The sequence below is a fragment of the Oncorhynchus nerka genome, linkage group LG20, assembly GCF_034236695.1.
Source record: "Oncorhynchus nerka isolate Pitt River linkage group LG20, Oner_Uvic_2.0, whole genome shotgun sequence".
Lineage (NCBI taxonomy): Eukaryota > Metazoa > Chordata > Actinopteri > Salmoniformes > Salmonidae > Oncorhynchus > Oncorhynchus nerka.
The window spans coordinates 72184414-72201550 of record NC_088415.1 but is presented as its reverse complement, the minus strand read 5'-3'; the positions used below and the strand labels follow the sequence as shown (position 1 = coordinate 72201550).

Here is a 17137-nt window from a genome sequence, read left to right as displayed (position 1 = left end):
GTGACTATTGAAGTGAACAGCGATCTCTCTGCTGAAGCCTCCACAGTCAGTAAGAATGGCATTTATACTGTAAGTCCACCTCCAGATCTCTCTTATCTACTCCCATACTTACCATGGACAAGCTCTGTCAAAGACCAGGAGATGAATGAACATCTGTCAGGGATTTCTGCAGTTGATATGTTTTCCTGGCTAACCAAGTCCTTCAAAAACCCAGGTATCACTGCAGTATTAGGGGGAATACCAGGGGCTGGGGAGGGGCTATTGTCTCTCCAAAAGCCCAGGTATCACTGCAGTATTAGGGGGAATACCAGGGGCTGGGTAGGGGCTCTTGTCTCTCCAAAAGCCCAGGTATCACTGCAGTATTAGGGGGAATACCAGGGGCTGGGGAGGGGCTCTTGTCTCTCCAAAAGCCCAGGTATCACTGCAGTATTAGGGGGAATACCAGGGGCTGGGGGGGGCTCTTGTCTCTCCAAAAGCCCAGGTATCACTGCAGTATTAGGGGGAATACCAGGGGCTGGGGAGGGGCTATTGTCTCTCCAAAAGCCCAGGTATCACTGCAGTATTAGGGGAATACCAGGGGCTGGGTAGGGGCTCTTGTCTCTCCAAAAGCCCAGGTATCACTGCAGTATTAGGGGAATACCAGGGGCTGGGGAGGGGCTCTTGTCTCTCCAAAAGCCCAGGTATCACTGCAGTATTAGGGGGAATACCAGGGGCTGGGGGGGGGCTCTTGTCTCTCCAAAAGCCCAGGTATCACTGCAGTATTAGGGGGAATACCAGGGGCTGGGGAGGGGCTCTTGTGTCTCCAAAAGCCCAGGTATCACTGCAGTATTAGGGGGAATACCAGGGGCTGGGGAGGGGCTCTTGTCTCTCCAAAAACCCAGGTATCACTGCAGTATTAGGGGGAATACCAGGCGTTGGAGAGGGGCTCTTGTCTCTCCAAAAGCTTATCCAAAGCTGACGACTAAAGAGTACTAGTGTACACTCTTAGAGAAAAGGGTTTCAAAAGGGGTTCTTCCGCTGCCCCCATAGGAGAACCTTTTAGGGTTCCATGTAGAACCCTCTGCGGAAAGGGGTTCTTCAAAGGGTTCTCCTATGGGGACAGCCAAAGAACCATTATCCAGCACCTTTTTTCAAAGAGTGTACCCTCAGTAGAGACATGGAAGAACTGTCGTCTACGTGGCCCCTCCCTGCCATTACAAATGATGCAGATGTGAAAACCTAGTTGAGTGAGTGATTCAGCTCTATCCCTACAGCGTGTAATGGCCCCAGAGGTGCAGGCATCACTCTGATGCCATGGCTGTGGTGGTGAACTGTGGATTGCAGAGGAGCGGACAGGGAGTCAGGGGATGTCCCTGGTGTTGTAATCTAGGGGTCCAGGAGTACAGCTGAACCCCCTCTGTGTGGTGTAACATGGCAGGGGTCTGACCTGAGGTGCATGTGGGTGAGGCGCTCCATCTCCTGCTCCATGTGGTCCTGCAGTTCTCCTGGACGCAGCAACACCTGGCAGATAGGACAGATGGGCGTCTGGCTGTCATACAGAGACACCTTCTTCTTACCTGGAGGGAGGGAGAGAGAGAGAGAGAGAGAGAGAGAGAGAGAGAGAGAGAGAGAGAGAGAGAGAGAGAGAGAGAGAGATGGGGAAAGACAGACATAGAGAGGAGGAAGGAAAGATGGAGAGAAAGAGAGACATCAAGGGAAGCTAGGATGAGATCTGTCCACAGGGCCGTGTCCCTCAGGCATGCGGGAGAGAGGGATGGATGGGGCAGCAGGATTAAGTGCCTCAGATTTCACTTTCCTGGACTGAGAATCGCTGGGCCCTTAACGCATGTCTCCAGTTACCTCATTAACACTAACAGAGTGAGTGACTGATTGAACCCAGCCACACTCCATGGATCACATTCTGGCTCTACGTCATCTCAACCATATCACAGCAAAGGCATACTGTACTCATGCACACATGTTTAAAACCCAGAGAACTCAAATAAGGGCTTGAAGGACATACAGTATGATGTAATGAGCCAGTTCATTGTGTGTGTGTGTGTGTGTGTGTGTGTGTGTGTGTGTGTGTGTGTGTGTGTGTGTGTGTGTGTGTGTGTGTGTGTGTGTGTGTGTGTGTGTGTGTGTGTGTTATCTAGGTATAGAGGAGGCGTCTGGGCTAAAAGCGTCTCCTAGTAAAAATATCTCCTCAGTCTCCTCGGTCTCTGGATGAAGGGGACTTCCTCCTCACTCTCTGCTGCTGTCTTTCTGATTCCCAAATGGTACCCTATTCCTTATATAGTGCAATACCCTGGACCCAGGACCCTGGTCAGAAGTAGTCCACTATATAGGAAATAGGGTGCCATTTGTGACACAACATTCTGTCTTTGCTGTTTTGGATCCCGTGTCGGCCAATCGGACGGTTCTATTCTTAGACCAGGAACAATGGGCCTACCCTGACACAGGATATCCTGTTGGGGCGGGGTGTCAGGGCGACAACAGTGTAGGTATAGGCAGGCAGGAGGGTGGGTGGGTGGCGGGCGACACTGTCCCGTGTCCCCCCTGCCCTCCCTGTCTCTCTGCCCTGAAATCAGGAACACACAGTCAGTGGGACACTCTTGTCCTTATCTTCCCCCATGACGCCAAGTCTGAACGCAGTGACATCAGGGTTCCACTGAGTGGTAGACAGCTAAACGCTTTTGGGGTTTGAGGTAACAGAATTGTGCCAAAATAAAACAGGTGCTACAGTCAGACAAATAACATTCCTAAGGTACAACACAAACACACAAACACACAAACAGGTTTTCTTGGTCCTGCCTGTTTGTGTGCTTGACTCTGAGGACCCTTCCTGATAATGGCTCCAAAAGCTGTCCTCAACAAGCGTCTCGTCCATTGTGTACAAATGCAGTTGGACAGGGCTATTACCTGGGAGGTAACCTAGGAACAGGGCAGCAGATCTGGGCTATAACGTCTATAGTCCTAAACACTATAAAGCCTTAGCTCTCTGCTCTGTGCTCAGAATAAATCCTTAAGCCCAGAACGTCTGTGTCCTTGACACTGCCCAGAGGGCAGTGTTGTATTTGTCTAGTGACGTGATGTGCTGCTACCCTGTTTGAGCTGGTGATGGATCAGTCTCACCTCCCTCCAAGACAACACACACATAAACACAGCATACTGCAGCCAGGGGCCCTCCAGGGGCCCATATCCCTGCCCAGATATTGGCCTGTCACAACTATTTCCTGCAAGAGTACAGACTCATCAGTAAGGAGCTAGCAGGGACAATGTTAGGATGCATCCCTACTGTTGAACACACACACACACACACACACACACACACACACACACACACACACACACACACACACACACACTCTGTGTCTCTCAGCCTAACCCCCTTCCTCCCCGCCTGTCTCCCAGTCAAGCGTGCCGACGCATACTCAACTCCTATTCCCCAGCACTACTACTTAACAGCCCCACACTCTGGACACTTTAAGTGACTTTGAAAAATAGGTAATCGATTACAATTCTGCGTGTCTGTGTTTCTCTCAGCTCCCTCCCTCTCTCGCCCGCTGCATCCCTGCACATGTATTTCTCATTTTCTGCCCCTGCCTTTTCATTTTCCCCTCGCTCTGCTCGTCCTCCATCTATTTCTTTCCATTCTTTCTCTCCCTTTTTTTCTCTTTCTTTCTTCTCTTCCTCTGTTTCTATCCATTCCTTTGTCTCTATTTTTCTCTCTCTTTCTCCTTTCATCTCCTGCAGTCTTTGTACCTGTCTCTCTCCTCTTTGCCACATGTCTCCTTTACCTCTCACTTCTCTCCACTAAGCAGGGTCAGCTTTATTCGCCCTGACAAGATCATTTGAGTCATGCCAAAGCAATCACGGTCCGCAACAGTAAACAAAGAAAGATCCAATCCCATTCCTTTGCTGATAAAGTGCTTTCAATTCTGTAGGCAACCGAGAAAACACAGACATCACTGGACTTATTGTCCCTGGTTGATTTAGACTTTTTTGGGTAGATGGGCTTCATCTACTGTTTTAAATGTGCGTTTTGTAAATAACCTCACTTTTTTGTTTGACTGCAGGCTCCTAGTTCTGTGACAATTGTGCAACAATGTTACATCAATGGTCATTTTGTCAGACAGTGTAGGTTTTTAATGTCTGGATTCTTTTAAAACAGAAGGTTAGATATGCTACAAATACCAATCGAGTTATGTGTGTACCAGAGGACAACAGCCGTTATTCTGGTGCTGTTTGCGTGGGAAGAGGTAGACAGATGGTGTGATGCGGTGGTCTAGACTCGCTGTATGTCTGAGGACAATGGTAGTGTGTGTGGTTGTGTGGCCAATCGCCTCTCGAGTCAGGCCCTTTAATTCATCCCTACACAATCAATGGGTTTAGTAATGGAGTCCTGATCACTGCAATGAGAACCTGTCGGCCCCTTAACCACCTCCGTGTCACCTGTCACACCCCAACATACTCTCACACACACACGCACATGCACGCACGCACACACGCACGCACGCACGCACGCACGCACGCACACACACACACACACACACACACACACACACACACACACACACACACCAACTAACCTGAGATACGTAACCTTAGCTCAGAGAGGAGAGAGCTGTTTGATCTCAGCAGCCGTAGTGTGGTGTGGGTAGACAGTGACAGAGACAGGGCTCCCTGAGGGCCTGTAGGCAGCAGGCAGGCAGGGCTGTGACACTGGACAGGACAGACTGCAGGGCCTCACAGCACTGACAACCATTTTAACACGCCAGGAAAAGTCCGAATTTGTCAATTGTATAAGTTCTGCATATTTCGGGAAGTTATATATATATTATGTTGCCAGACTTGTAGTGCATTTTACAAGTAAGAAAACATGTATGTAAGACATTAGCTTAAAGCTTATTTGTTTAGTGATAATTACACCAGATGTATGACTGTATGTTAGTTCTTTCATCCCACAGAGTCTACATACAGCATGATGGGGCAGATGCTCCAGGAGTTAAGGCACAGGAGGTTGGTGGAGCCTTAATTGGGGAGGACGGGCTCGTGGTAGTGGCTGGAGTGGAATAGGTGGAAAGGTTTCAAATACATCAAACACATAGTTTCCATGGTTTCTCTCTCTCTCTGTCTGTCTGTGTGGGTGGGTGTTAAAGTGAGAATTTCAAGAAGATAGTTGGACGTATTGTCTGTTGCTTGGTTAAAGTTGGTCTACTTCTGAAACACAGTGTTTGAACTTGCAAAAATACATTTGCTCTGAGTTCCAAATGTTTGTGTAATTTCCAAATCACATATTTCTCTGTCCAATCTCAGCCCCTGACAACAGGCCATCTCTTATCCCCTGTGGTAATCTTTCAATCTCACCTATGATGTCACATGTTCAAAGTTTTCCTGATCTGTCCCAGGCATCATCAATAAGGGCCCAGTGCCCACCGTGTGTGTTGGGGACCTAATGTGTTTCCTATAGACAGGCCCATTATGTGTGGCTGCAGCCCCCCAGCCTAGTGTCCACGTCCTCCCCAGAGAGGATTGACTAAAGGCAGACAGCCTGTGATTAATCATGGGCCACGAGGAACAGTGAAACAGAGGGGGAGCAATCCCAGATAGACAGAGACAGGTGGACCTAGTGGCCCCTCCCTCTCTAAACAGCCACATCTGGGTACTGAATCTGCTCCCCCCTTTCTGTCTATTGGTCTCTCTCTCTTGTTCTCCTCTGATGCTGTACTGTGGATGCCTCATTGACCCTTTCCCCTCTGCTTTCTCTCCCTTTCTCCCTCTCACTTTATACCCATCGCTCTACCCCTCATCCTCTTGTCAGTTCCTAGTTCTCTCTCTATCCCTTTCTCTCAGCCTCTCTCATTCTCAACCCCCCCTAGTTCTCTCTCTATCCCTTTCTCTCAGCCTCTCTCATTCTCAATCCCCCCCCTTCTTTCTCTGTCTCTCTCTTTCCCTCAGGGCAGTGAGTGATGGGAATTGGTCGACAGAGAGATAAATCCTGGGGAAGGAGGGGGTTTTGCACGCGGCACTTGTCAACGCGTTAAAGATGATTAATGCGGGATGCCCCCCTCCGCCGGACCCCTTAGCTCTGAGAGGGGGGGGGGGATGACTTCTCCATTTAATCTGTGGGAGCGAAGGGGACACTGAGGCAGGCAGGGAGAGAGGGAATGAGGGAGGAAGAGGGTAAGGAGGGGGGCAATAACAAGGAAATAGGCCTGACAGAACTTTTTAGTACTGAGATTCCTCACCAAAATGCCACACGACCAGGGGAAGGAAGGAAGAGGCTGCTGCCTCCGCTCGCTGTGGCCTGACGGTTCTGATTGAGTGCTGGCCTGATCTCTTCTAATGCGCCAAGATGGATCATCTCATCTTCTCCTCCCATCCCACCCTGCCTCACTGCCTGGCCCCCAATCTCTCCTTTTAATCTCTGCCACCGTTTACCTTTATCAGGGCACTCCACTTAACCAGCCCGAGTCCTCTCCACTCGTCTCCAAGACACGACTAATGCCACACAGTGTCTGCATCCCAAATGGCACCCTATTCCCTATGTAGAGCACTTCTTTTGAACCAAATCCTATGGGCCCTGGTTAAAATTAGTGCCCTAAATGGGGAATAGGGTGCCATTTGGGACACACCCAGGCACAATCACCTGACTCCCTCCTCCACCACAACATGCCAGCCAGGCAAACTGTAATTATCTAAAGTATTCCCATCACTTAACCCCTTTCCTTAAAATCAATGATAAGAGGTGTTATGAGAAATTGAGACAGCCGATTAGACGACAGATGGCGAAATGAGAGCATGAGAGCAAGACTGCAGCCTGATGGAGAGAGAGAGAGAGAGAGAGAGAGAGAGAGAGAGAGAGAGAGAGAGAGAGAGAGAGAGAGAGATGGCTAGAGAATGAGCGAGAGAGAGAGATGGAGAGAGAAAGAGAGAGAGAGAGATGATAGAGAAAGAGAGAGAGAGTGAGAGAGAGAGAGAGAGAGAGATGGATAATGAAAGAGAGAGAGAGAGAGAGAGAGAGAGAGATGATAGAGAAAGAGAGAGAGACATAGAGAGTGAGAGAGAGAGAGAGAGAGAGAGAGAGATGGATGGATAGAGAATGAGCGAGAGAGAGAGATGGAGAGAGAAAGAGAGAGAGAGAGATGATAGAGAAAGAGAGAGAGAGAGTGAGAGAGAGAGAGAGAGAGAGAGAGAGAGAGAGATGGATAGAGAAAGAGAGAGAGACATAGAGAGTGAGAGAGAGAGAGAGAGAGGGAGAGATGGATAATGAAAGAGAGAGAGAGAGAGAGAGAGAGAGATGGATAGAGAATGAGCGAGAGAGATGGAGAGAGAAAGAGAGAGAGAGAGAGAGAGAGAGAGAGAGAGAGAGAGAGAGATGGATAATGAAAGAGAGAGAGAGAGAGATGGATAGAGAAAGAGAGAGCGTGAGAGAAGAGGAGGAGATTGAGAATGGGGGTGTTGCGTCCTGTTGTGTCATGCTCCGCTGCCTGCCGGTCTTATCAGAGCTGCCAAACGGCTGCACAGTCCCGATCAAGCTGCATGGCTCTGGCTATTGGTGGATGTGAGGGGGGTGAATTTAGCTGAGTGGGCCGGATGAGGCTGGGTTGGTACGTGGCGATGTATAACAGCTCTGCTGCTCACCCCGACATTTCTTACATGTTGTTTTACAACCCTCCCTTTAGAGGAGAGAAGCAGACTATGCTGAATGAAGGCTGCAGCTAGCTGCTATAATTTAGAGAGGGCCACTGGCACAACTCTGGTAGCACAGGCCTGTGAGTTGTCTGCCTACTAACTCATTTGCCCTTTCACAGCGTTTCACAATGGAACTCAAATAGCATGGGCCTGTTTCATTTCACTGTTTCCAAACGCATAAAGAACCTATACGCCTTACGTATCTGTAAAACATAAAACCATATGTAGCTACAGTAGATACTGTCTCACTGGCTTTTGTGGAAAAATATACTAAAAGAATTGTAGTATTAAACAATAATATTAGCAATATTCAATTTTGGGTTAAAATAGCTTTTATGGAAAGGATTTTAGTAATTGTTATGAGTGTGTAACCATGGTGTGTGTGTGTGTGCATGTGTGTGTACACAGGCAGCCCTGCTGTGGTCAGTTCTCCTTCTACAGAGCCCCATGCAGTCTGCTGTTTGCTGCTGAAACAAGAGCTCAGCACTGCTAGCTCCCTAATGTGTAATGTACTGGCCAGAGAACAAAGACATTTTACTAACAGGCTCTCGGGGAGGACTGGAGCGCCTTTTGAAATTCAAATGTGTTAACATTGTAGCGGTGCTCTAAGTGGAGACTGGCAGGCAGGCGGGGGCAGGCGGGGGCTCTCGTTGTGTAGTGTTGTGTAGTGCGCTCACCTGGGAGTCTATGACCCTGCACAGCTGCCGCCTGTAAAGCTTCCTCCGCAACAGACCCCACTGCTGACTTCACAGGCGCCTGCCTACTTGCCTGTGTGTGTGTGTGTGTGTGTGTGTGTGTGTGTGTGTGTGTGTGTGTGTGTGTGTGTGTGTGTGTGTGTGTGCGTCAACATGCTCTAAATGATTATTACATTTACATTACATTTAAGTCATTTAGCAGATGCTCTTATCCAGAGCGACTTACAAATTGGTGCATTCACCTTATGACATCCAGTGGAACAGCCACTTTACAATAGTGCATCTAAATCTTTTAAGGGGGGGGGTGAGAAGGATTACTTTATCCTATCCTAGGTATTCCTGAAAGAGGTGGGGTTTCAGGTGTCTCCGGAAGGTGGTGATTGACTCCACATTATGCAGGTAATATATATAGCACATTTGATTATAATCTGTTAGGTCAGATTTAAACAGCCAGAGAACCAAATAGAGGTTCTCTAAATGTCTGACTGAAATCACAAAGACAATGGTACGTCACGTTGAGAACAAAGGAACCATTTCTCACGCTCACCGTGTATGTTTTTATAACCCACCACCAAGTATCTCACAAGGCCTCACAGAACAATCAGTCTCTGATACCTTTTTCTCTCCATTCATTTATTTCCTCTTTCCATTCTGCCTGCCGAGCAGCACTTACACAGGATCAATTAGCATCAATTATGTGCTGACTTCATTTGACTGTATCGCGCTAGGATCTGTCACTTTCACTTCCAGATTAATGGAGGCCCCTGAACTTGTCTTTGGCAGAAGGAGATGATCATTCATCTTTTAAAGAGAAACCTGAGAAGCAGGATCTTTAGGCCTATATTATCTTGAGTTGAGTTGTATTTTCTGCATAGGTCTATGGGTTCGAAATAGCATCCTATTCCTTATATAGTGCACTACTCATGGCACCCTATTCCTTATATAGTGCACTACTCATGGCACCCTATTCCTTATATAGTGCACTACTCATGGCATCATATTCCTTATATGTGAGCCTGTACAGCATGTGTATGAGAATGTATTGAATTGGCTCGTACGACAATCAGCTAATGAATAACATGTCAAATGCACACCAAGGCACAATAAGACTAGAGAACGAACGGCAAGGTGTGACTTTAAGAGTTTGCTGAGGGGAGCCGGCACACACAAACAGTTTGGTAAATGGAATTACAAAGTGTCTACATATGGAGCCTGTCTGGTGCCCTTGAAGAAGTCTGTTCTCCTTGTCCACCTAGTTGCATTTTCTTCTTGTTTTTCATGCCAGGGAGCCGTAAATGAGTTTCCCGACATGCATCAAGTGTTTACGCCAGGCACCCTCCTCCTATCCCTCCCATCACCCCCTAAAACCGCCATCATCAGTAAACAATGAAATCTCTCAGCTGAAACTCCATGTGTAACCGCATTACCCTGCCTGATAAAATCTTCAAACAATGTGCGATAAGGGGAATTTGATTTGATTCGAAGGGCCCTTTTTTTCTTTCCTTTAGACATTAAACCCTTCTTTCCTCTCCTCCTTGCCATGCCTGAGGCTGTAACACCCCCACTCATCCCCCTCTCATCCCCCACTCATCCCCCACTCATTCCTCTCTCATCCCCCTCTCCAAAATGACACTGCCTCGCATGCAGAATAAAATAAATCCACCAATCCTGTCACCCTTCATTTTGGGTTCCCCACTAAACCTAAATCAACGCAAGGTGATTCCCCTGAAGTCATCTTCATGATGGAAAATATGGGCTTTAAAGTCAAAACGAGGCCAATTAAGGCAATGGGGCCGGTAAGGGGAGCGTGTGTGCACCGGTGTGTGTATGTGTGTGTGTGTCTGTGTGTGTGGTGATTTGGTTTATTCTAACTGGTGATTTAAGCAGGCTGGACAGTTACTGGGCTGATTGCAGTGAGGGTTGGTGGGAGGGGCTGGGAGACGGATGGGAGACGGAGCTTGGCTGTTCATTCAGAGGACATTTGATGAAATGGAACGGGGTCATCTTCAGTTTGGCACCCCGCGCCTGCCGGTATGATGAGCGAGGCGGGGAGGCGAGGAGGAAGAGGAGCAGAGGAGGAGATCTCTAGCCAGCACACAGGGGGCTGCTCGTCTGCTCGGGCTCTGACAGTGATGCATTGTGTTTTTAAATAGCAGTGTTCCACGCCCTGCTCAAAACTGATCACGCTGCTAGTTCCAAACCCAGCCCCGTTGTCACCTTAAAAAAAGCCAAGGCAATCTCCTCTCCGTGAGCAGAATGAAGAGGCAGAAGAGGAAAGCGTCTGTTGTGCGTCCTGTTTTAGTCAAGTGGGATATATTCAGGAAAAGTGATTTTATACATCTGTCAAAATGGGATTCAAATGCTAACAGTGTACGCTTACACTTACAGTATGTGAGATTGAAAATACTTTGTACAAGCTGTACAAAGATCAAAACAATGTCATCATGTGGGCTGATTTCTAGCCAACAAATCACACCAATGTAATAAATCCTTAGCTAAGTGATTTATTGACGTTTTAACACCTCTTTTGATGCAGTGGAGGGACGGTGTGTGTTTTGTGTGTGTGTGTGTGTGTGTGTGCTAGTGGGGGCCTATGGGGTTGACGGGGGCAGTGTAAGAGGGGAGAGTGGCTGGTGGTGGCGGTGGCAGGGCGCTCACGTTAGTGACAGCTGTTTATTCAATCAATCACCTTGTCCACGGTATAGCAGTGTGCTGGGGACTGGGAGATTGAGTTTTGCCTCACAAGGGAGAATGGAGCAAATTAATAGACCATTACCCAGGCGCTGACCCAGGAAATGAGGGTGATACTGCTGGGTTAGATCTGCCAGCCTGCCTGTTTCTCCGCTCACCCCCCCCCCCAAGTCCCCTACGGCCCCTGGCTGCTGTTTGGGGGAGGGAGAGAAGGAGGGCGGGAGGGAGGGAGCTTTAGAAGGGAATTGAACACAGAGACAGTGGCCGCCACCACTGCACATCCACAGCCCCCCCTCCACCTCCTTCAGTTCTCCCCAGGGGAAGGGGGCCATTACTGCTGGTAGGGAAGAGAGAAGGCCTGGGTAGTAGTGGATGGAAGAGGGACGGAAGAGGAGCTGGTAGAGTAGAATGTATTTGCAAGACTTGGCTAGCCCTGTTTGGTTTGCTGAGCAGGCAGGATGTGAGGTCTGGGTCCTGGTCTGGGTCCTGGTCTGGGTCCTGGCCTGGGTCCTGGCCTGGGTCGCCTCCCTCTGGAGATGCTGGGGATGGGGTGTGAGCACTGAGCAGGTGTGGGGTAAGAGGGTATGAGGTGGGCAAACCTCATTCAGACCAATTCTCACCAGCTAAGAGAGGGGTCGTGATGAGCGAGTCAAAAGCCAACTCCTCTACGCCCTACTCCCCCCTATTCAATTGTACCTCTTCAGCTATACAGGGGTGAGGTGTGTCTCTAGCCTCTAGCAGGGACTGGGCTGCTCTGCTGTGGTCAGGACTCATTTCCATCCCAAAGGGCTCATCGTGGTGGGAGGAGAAACAGCAGTGTCAGTGCTGGGGCTGAGATCAGCACTTTGAGCACAGGGGCTGACTAAGCACTTAACCATCACACTAGTATTATTTTCACACCTATTCACATCCACTGCATTTCCCCCGGCCTCTTTAGAACAATACTCTAGTTAATACGGGCCCAACGGGGTACATGGTTAGGTCTTCCTTCCCATCACTCTTCAATAGGAGCTGAAGTCCATTTGCTAAGGTGGGTTCTGTTTTGGTTTAGTTTTAGCTGATGAGGCTAGCTAGCTCTTGAGCGCTGCACGTTAACTAGGCTGGGATCCCTCCTCCATCTCTCACTTTTAGCAGGGACATGGGGGACGTCGTCGACTGTTGTTGTTGGCTGGCTGCTGTTGTCGGCTGGCTGCTGCTGATAGTGTTATTTGCCATATGCTTGCCACCAGTGAGTGGAGCGGGTGCTCAGAGCTCATCCTGAACAATGCTTAACAGTAATTGATAGCTAGCGCTCAGCCACAGATAGCTAACCCCCACAGGTTGCTCTTCATCACCACCACCAACACCACTGTCCTCCCTCCCGCTTTCTCTCCCTCTTTCTCTCTCTCTCTCTACCCCCTCTATCTCTATTTGTCTCTCCCTCCCTCCCTCTACCCCCTCTATCTCTCTTTGTCTCTCCCTCCCTCTACCCCTCTCTCTCTCTCTCTCTCTCTCTCTCTCCCTCTACCCCTATCTCTCTCTCTCCCTCTACCCCTCTCTCTCTCTCTCTCTCTCTCTCTCTCTCTCTCTCTCTCTCTCTCTCTCTCTCTCTCTCTCCCTCACTCTAATATACTTGAGTGGGGGAATTAATTACCGGAGCCAATTAACCGTTTATACTCTGATGTTTTAACTAATTACCTCTAATAGCGACACAACAGCGGCCAGCCGAGTTAATTGAATTCTGACGGTGGGGCTGAATGCAGGTTGGGAGTGGAGGCTGAATGAGAAGAAGCCTGTCATCAGGCAGTAGAGGGGAGAGTTAGAGCTGTTCTCCTCCCACCTCCTCCTCCTCCTCCTCCTCCCACGTCCCAGGTTATTAACCCCCATCGCCTGTCACTACACTTTAGATGGTGTGCCACACCGCACGACCGACGCGGACACAAACACAGGCATACACACACACGTTCACACACTGCAAACACGCCAAACCATTCCTAGATTGATGACATACACATACAGTATTTGGCTCGGTGAGAGTTCCCTGTTTCACAGATATAGCTCTGCAAATCGGCCCTTGGTTGAGTCATAAAATCTGGATTAGACTGTAAAGGCTAAATGGTCACCAACTGGTTGATTGCGGCATTACAAGTCCATCCAAGGCATTCCTGGTCGATCCAAGGCATTCCTGGTCGATCCAAGGCATTCCTGGTCGATCCTGGTCGATCCAAGACATTCCTGGTCGATCCAATGCATTACTAGTCGATCCAAGGCATTCCTGGTCGATCCAAGGCATTCATAGTCCATCCAAGGCATTCCTGGTCGATCCAAGGCATTCATAGTCCATCCAAGGCATTCCTGGTCGATCCAAGGCATTCCTATTTTTTAAATGAATTTCCACTGTTGGTGGTAGGTGCACTTGATTCAGCAGCCCTAGCGCTGTTGGTGGTAGGTGCACTTGATTCAGCAGCCCTAGTGCTGTTGGTGGTAGGTGCACTTGATTCAGCAGCCCTAGCGCTGTTGGTGGTAGGTGCACTTGATTCAGCAGCCCTAGTGCTGTTGGTGGTAGGTGCACTTGATTCAGCAGCCCTAGCGCTGTTGGTGGTAGGTGCACTTGATTCAGCAGCCCTAGTGCTGTTGGTGGTAGGTGCACTTGATTCATCAGCCCTAGTGCTGTTGGTGGTAGGTGCACTTGATTCAGCAGCCCTAGTGCTGTTGGTGGTAGGTGCACTTGATTCAGCAGCCCTAGTGCTGTTGGTGGTAGGTGCACTTGATTCAGCAGCCCTAGTGCTGTTGGTGGTAGGTGCACTTGATTGAGCAGCCCTAGTGCTGTTGGTGGTAGGTGCACTTGATGCAGCAGCCCTAGTGCTGTTGGTGGTAGGTGCACTTGATTCAGCAGCCCTAGTGCTGTTGGTGGTAGGTGCACTTGATTCAGCAGCCCTAGTGCTGTTGGTGGTAGGTGCACTTGATTCAGCAGCCCTAGTGCTGTTGGTGGTAGGTGCACTTGATTCAGCAGCCCTAGCGCCGGGGTCGGCAAAGTGTTCCCATTTTTAACCATTTAATGTGTCTGAAGTTAGAACTCCACCTGCCCAGCAGTGCACCTATATAGGCCTTCCGCTGGCCAAACAGATAGCTCAGATCACCGTGTCGGCACGGTTTCCTCGAGCCATACACTTTAAAAAGAAGCCTCGAACGCACAGCAAAGTCAATATTGTAGATTTTCAAAACGTTTAAAACCAGAGAGAGAGAGACTCAACGAAAAACGCAGAGCTGCTGTTTTTATTAGTAAGTTCATGTTTAAGTTGTTATTCAGCACTAGTGTCAACACCTTGTTTAAGACTTTTACACGTGTTCTCCCTACTTCCACTCACGCTACAACCAGTACTGCAGCTGTAACAAATGAATGTAGCAAAGCGTTTCCATAAGCCTGTGTTGCTATTAGCGGTTTGTGTCCCTTTTAATATCGAGAAATATTTCACAATGTCTGGTCATAGGAGTAACAACATGCGACTTGAGTTTCGCCATCAGCTGGAAGACTGTGTACCCTTTTCTCAGCGGAGGGAGGGAGAGAGGAGGGACGGTGAGTCGGGTGAGAGGAGGGAGAGAGGAGGGAGGGAGAGAGAGGAGGGACGGTGAGTCGGGTGAGAGGAGGGAGAGAGGAGGGAGGGAGGGAGGGAGAGAGGAGGGACGGTGAGTCGGGTGAGAGGAGGGAGAGAGGAGGGAGGGAGGGAGAGAGGAGGGACGGTGAGTCGGGTGAGAGGAGGGAGAGAGGAGGGAGGGAGAGAGGAGGGACGGTGAGTCGGGTGAGAGGAGGGAGAGAGGAGGGAGGGAGAGAGGAGGGACGGTGAGTCGGGTGAGAGGAGGGAGAGAGGAGGGAGGGAGAGAGGAGGGAGAGAGGAGGGACGGTGAGTCGGGTGAGAGGAGGGAGAGAGGAGGGAGGGAGAGATCAGTCTTCGTCTCACCCACATGCTTGTATTACTACCTCCCAGCCCTGTCCTCATAGACAACAGGGGCGAAAGGAAAGTGAGCCACTGATTGATTCATCACTGGAGACTTCCCTCTTTGTGTGTTGCTGCCTGACACACACACACACACACACACAAACACACACACACACACACACACACACACGCACACACACACGCACACACACACACACACACACACACACACACACACACACACACACACACACACACACACACACACGCACACACACACGCACACACACACGCATACACACACACACCACCCCAGCCCAACCCACACAATCCCCGACCCCTGAGCTCCCACTTCCACAGCAGGCAGGCATGCAGGAGGAGAGGAGCAGGGATTTCCTGTTCCTAGCCTGCGCTCATCTGTCAGCTACAGTACAGGCTAACACCTCCATCACACAAGCCATTTACAGCCTAAGCCCAGAGTAGATAGACCTCCGCCTTTCCCCCTCCACCTCCCCCTTGACTGGGGCCACAGCGGCTGGGGCTCACTGCACAGCTAGCGCTGTTAACATGGCACCTGTCTAGAGTGGAGGGGAGGGATAAACCTCCCTTCCACACACAGACATGTACGGAAGCATTCATGCACAAGCAGGCACACACACACACACACACACACACACACACACACACACACACACACACACACACACAAGCCACATCACCCCCATTCTCCCTTCTGCCAGACGGACTGTGTCAGGAGCAGTGAGCCTCAGAAATATGACCAGGGGGTTAAAACACTAAAGCAGGGGAATAATAACCAGGCAGGCTACTAGTTAGACATCTCTCAATACAATGCTGTGGTAGCCAGGACTGGACAGGACTAGACTGGGCTGTATTAGACAGGACAAGAGCAGAGGACAGCACTGGACAAGAGGAGAGGACAGAACAGAACAGGATAGGACAGGAGGGGAGGACAGGACTGTACTGGACAGGAGGAGACGACAGGACAGGAGGAGAGGACAGGACTGTACTGGACAGGACAAAAGGAGAGGACAGGACAGGAGGAGAGGACAGAACAGGAGGAGAGGACAGAACTGTACTGGACAGGACAAGAGGAGAGGACAGGACAGGAGGAGAGGACAGAAAAGGAGGAGAGGACAGAACAGGAGGAGAGGACAGAACTGTACTGGACAGGACAAGAGGAGAGGACAGGACAAGAGGAGAGGACAGGAGGAGAGGACAAAAAAGGAGGAGAGGACAGGACAGGAGGAGAGGACAGAACTGTACTGGACAGGACAAGAGGAGAGGACAGGACAGGAGGAGAGGACAGAAAAGGAGGAGAGGACAGAACAGGAGGAGAGGACAGATCTGTACTGGACAGGACAAGAGGAGAGGACAGGACAAGAGGAGAGGACAGGACAGGAGGAGAGGACAGAAAAGGAGGAGAGGACAGGACAGGAGGAGAGGACAGAACAGAACAGGACAGAACAAGAGGAGAGGACAGGACAGGAGGAGAGGACAGAACAAGATAGGAGGAGAGGACAGGACAAGAGGAGAGGACAGAACAGGAGGAGAGGACAGAACAGGAGGAGAGGACAGAACAGGACAGAAGGAGAGGACAGAACAGGACAGGACAAGAGGAGAGGACAGGACTGGACAGGAGGAGAGGACAGAACAGAACAGGATAGGACAGGAGGGGAGGACAGGACTGTACTGGACAGGAGGAGACGACAGGACAGGAGGAGAGGACAGGACTGTACTGGACAGGACAAAAGGAGAGGACAGAACAGGAGGAGAGGACAGAACTGTACTGGACAGGACAAGAGGAGAGGACAGCACTGGACAAGAGGAGAGGACAGAACAGAACAGGTTAGGACAGGAGGGGAGGGGAGGACTGTACTGGACAGGAGGAGACGGCAGGACAGGAGGAGAGGACAGGACTGTACTGGACAGGACAAAAGGAGAGGACAGGACAGGAGGAGAGGACAGAACAGGAGGAGAGGACAGAACTGTACTGGACAGGACAAGAGGAGAGGACAGGAGGAGAGGACAGAAAAGGAGGAGAGGACAGAACAGGAGGAGAGGACAGAACTGTACTGGACAGGACAAGAGGAGAGGACAGGACAAGAGGAGAGGACAGGACAGGAGGAGAGGACAGAA

The 17137-nt window shown here is 50.0% G+C and overlaps 1 protein-coding gene across 7 annotated transcripts in view; it reads right to left on the bottom strand.

Moving 5' to 3' along the window:
* LOC115103082 (E3 ubiquitin-protein ligase RNF220-like) overlaps positions 1-17137 on the bottom strand; it is a 194510-nt gene that overhangs the window by 56528 nt on the left and 120845 nt on the right. For all 7 annotated transcript variants that reach the window (XM_065005737.1, XM_065005739.1, XM_065005736.1 and 4 more), the window contains exon 3: positions 1427-1556. In XM_065005737.1, the coding sequence (XP_064861809.1) occupies positions 1427-1556 (130 nt within the window). The remainder of the gene's footprint in view (positions 1-1426; positions 1557-17137) is intronic.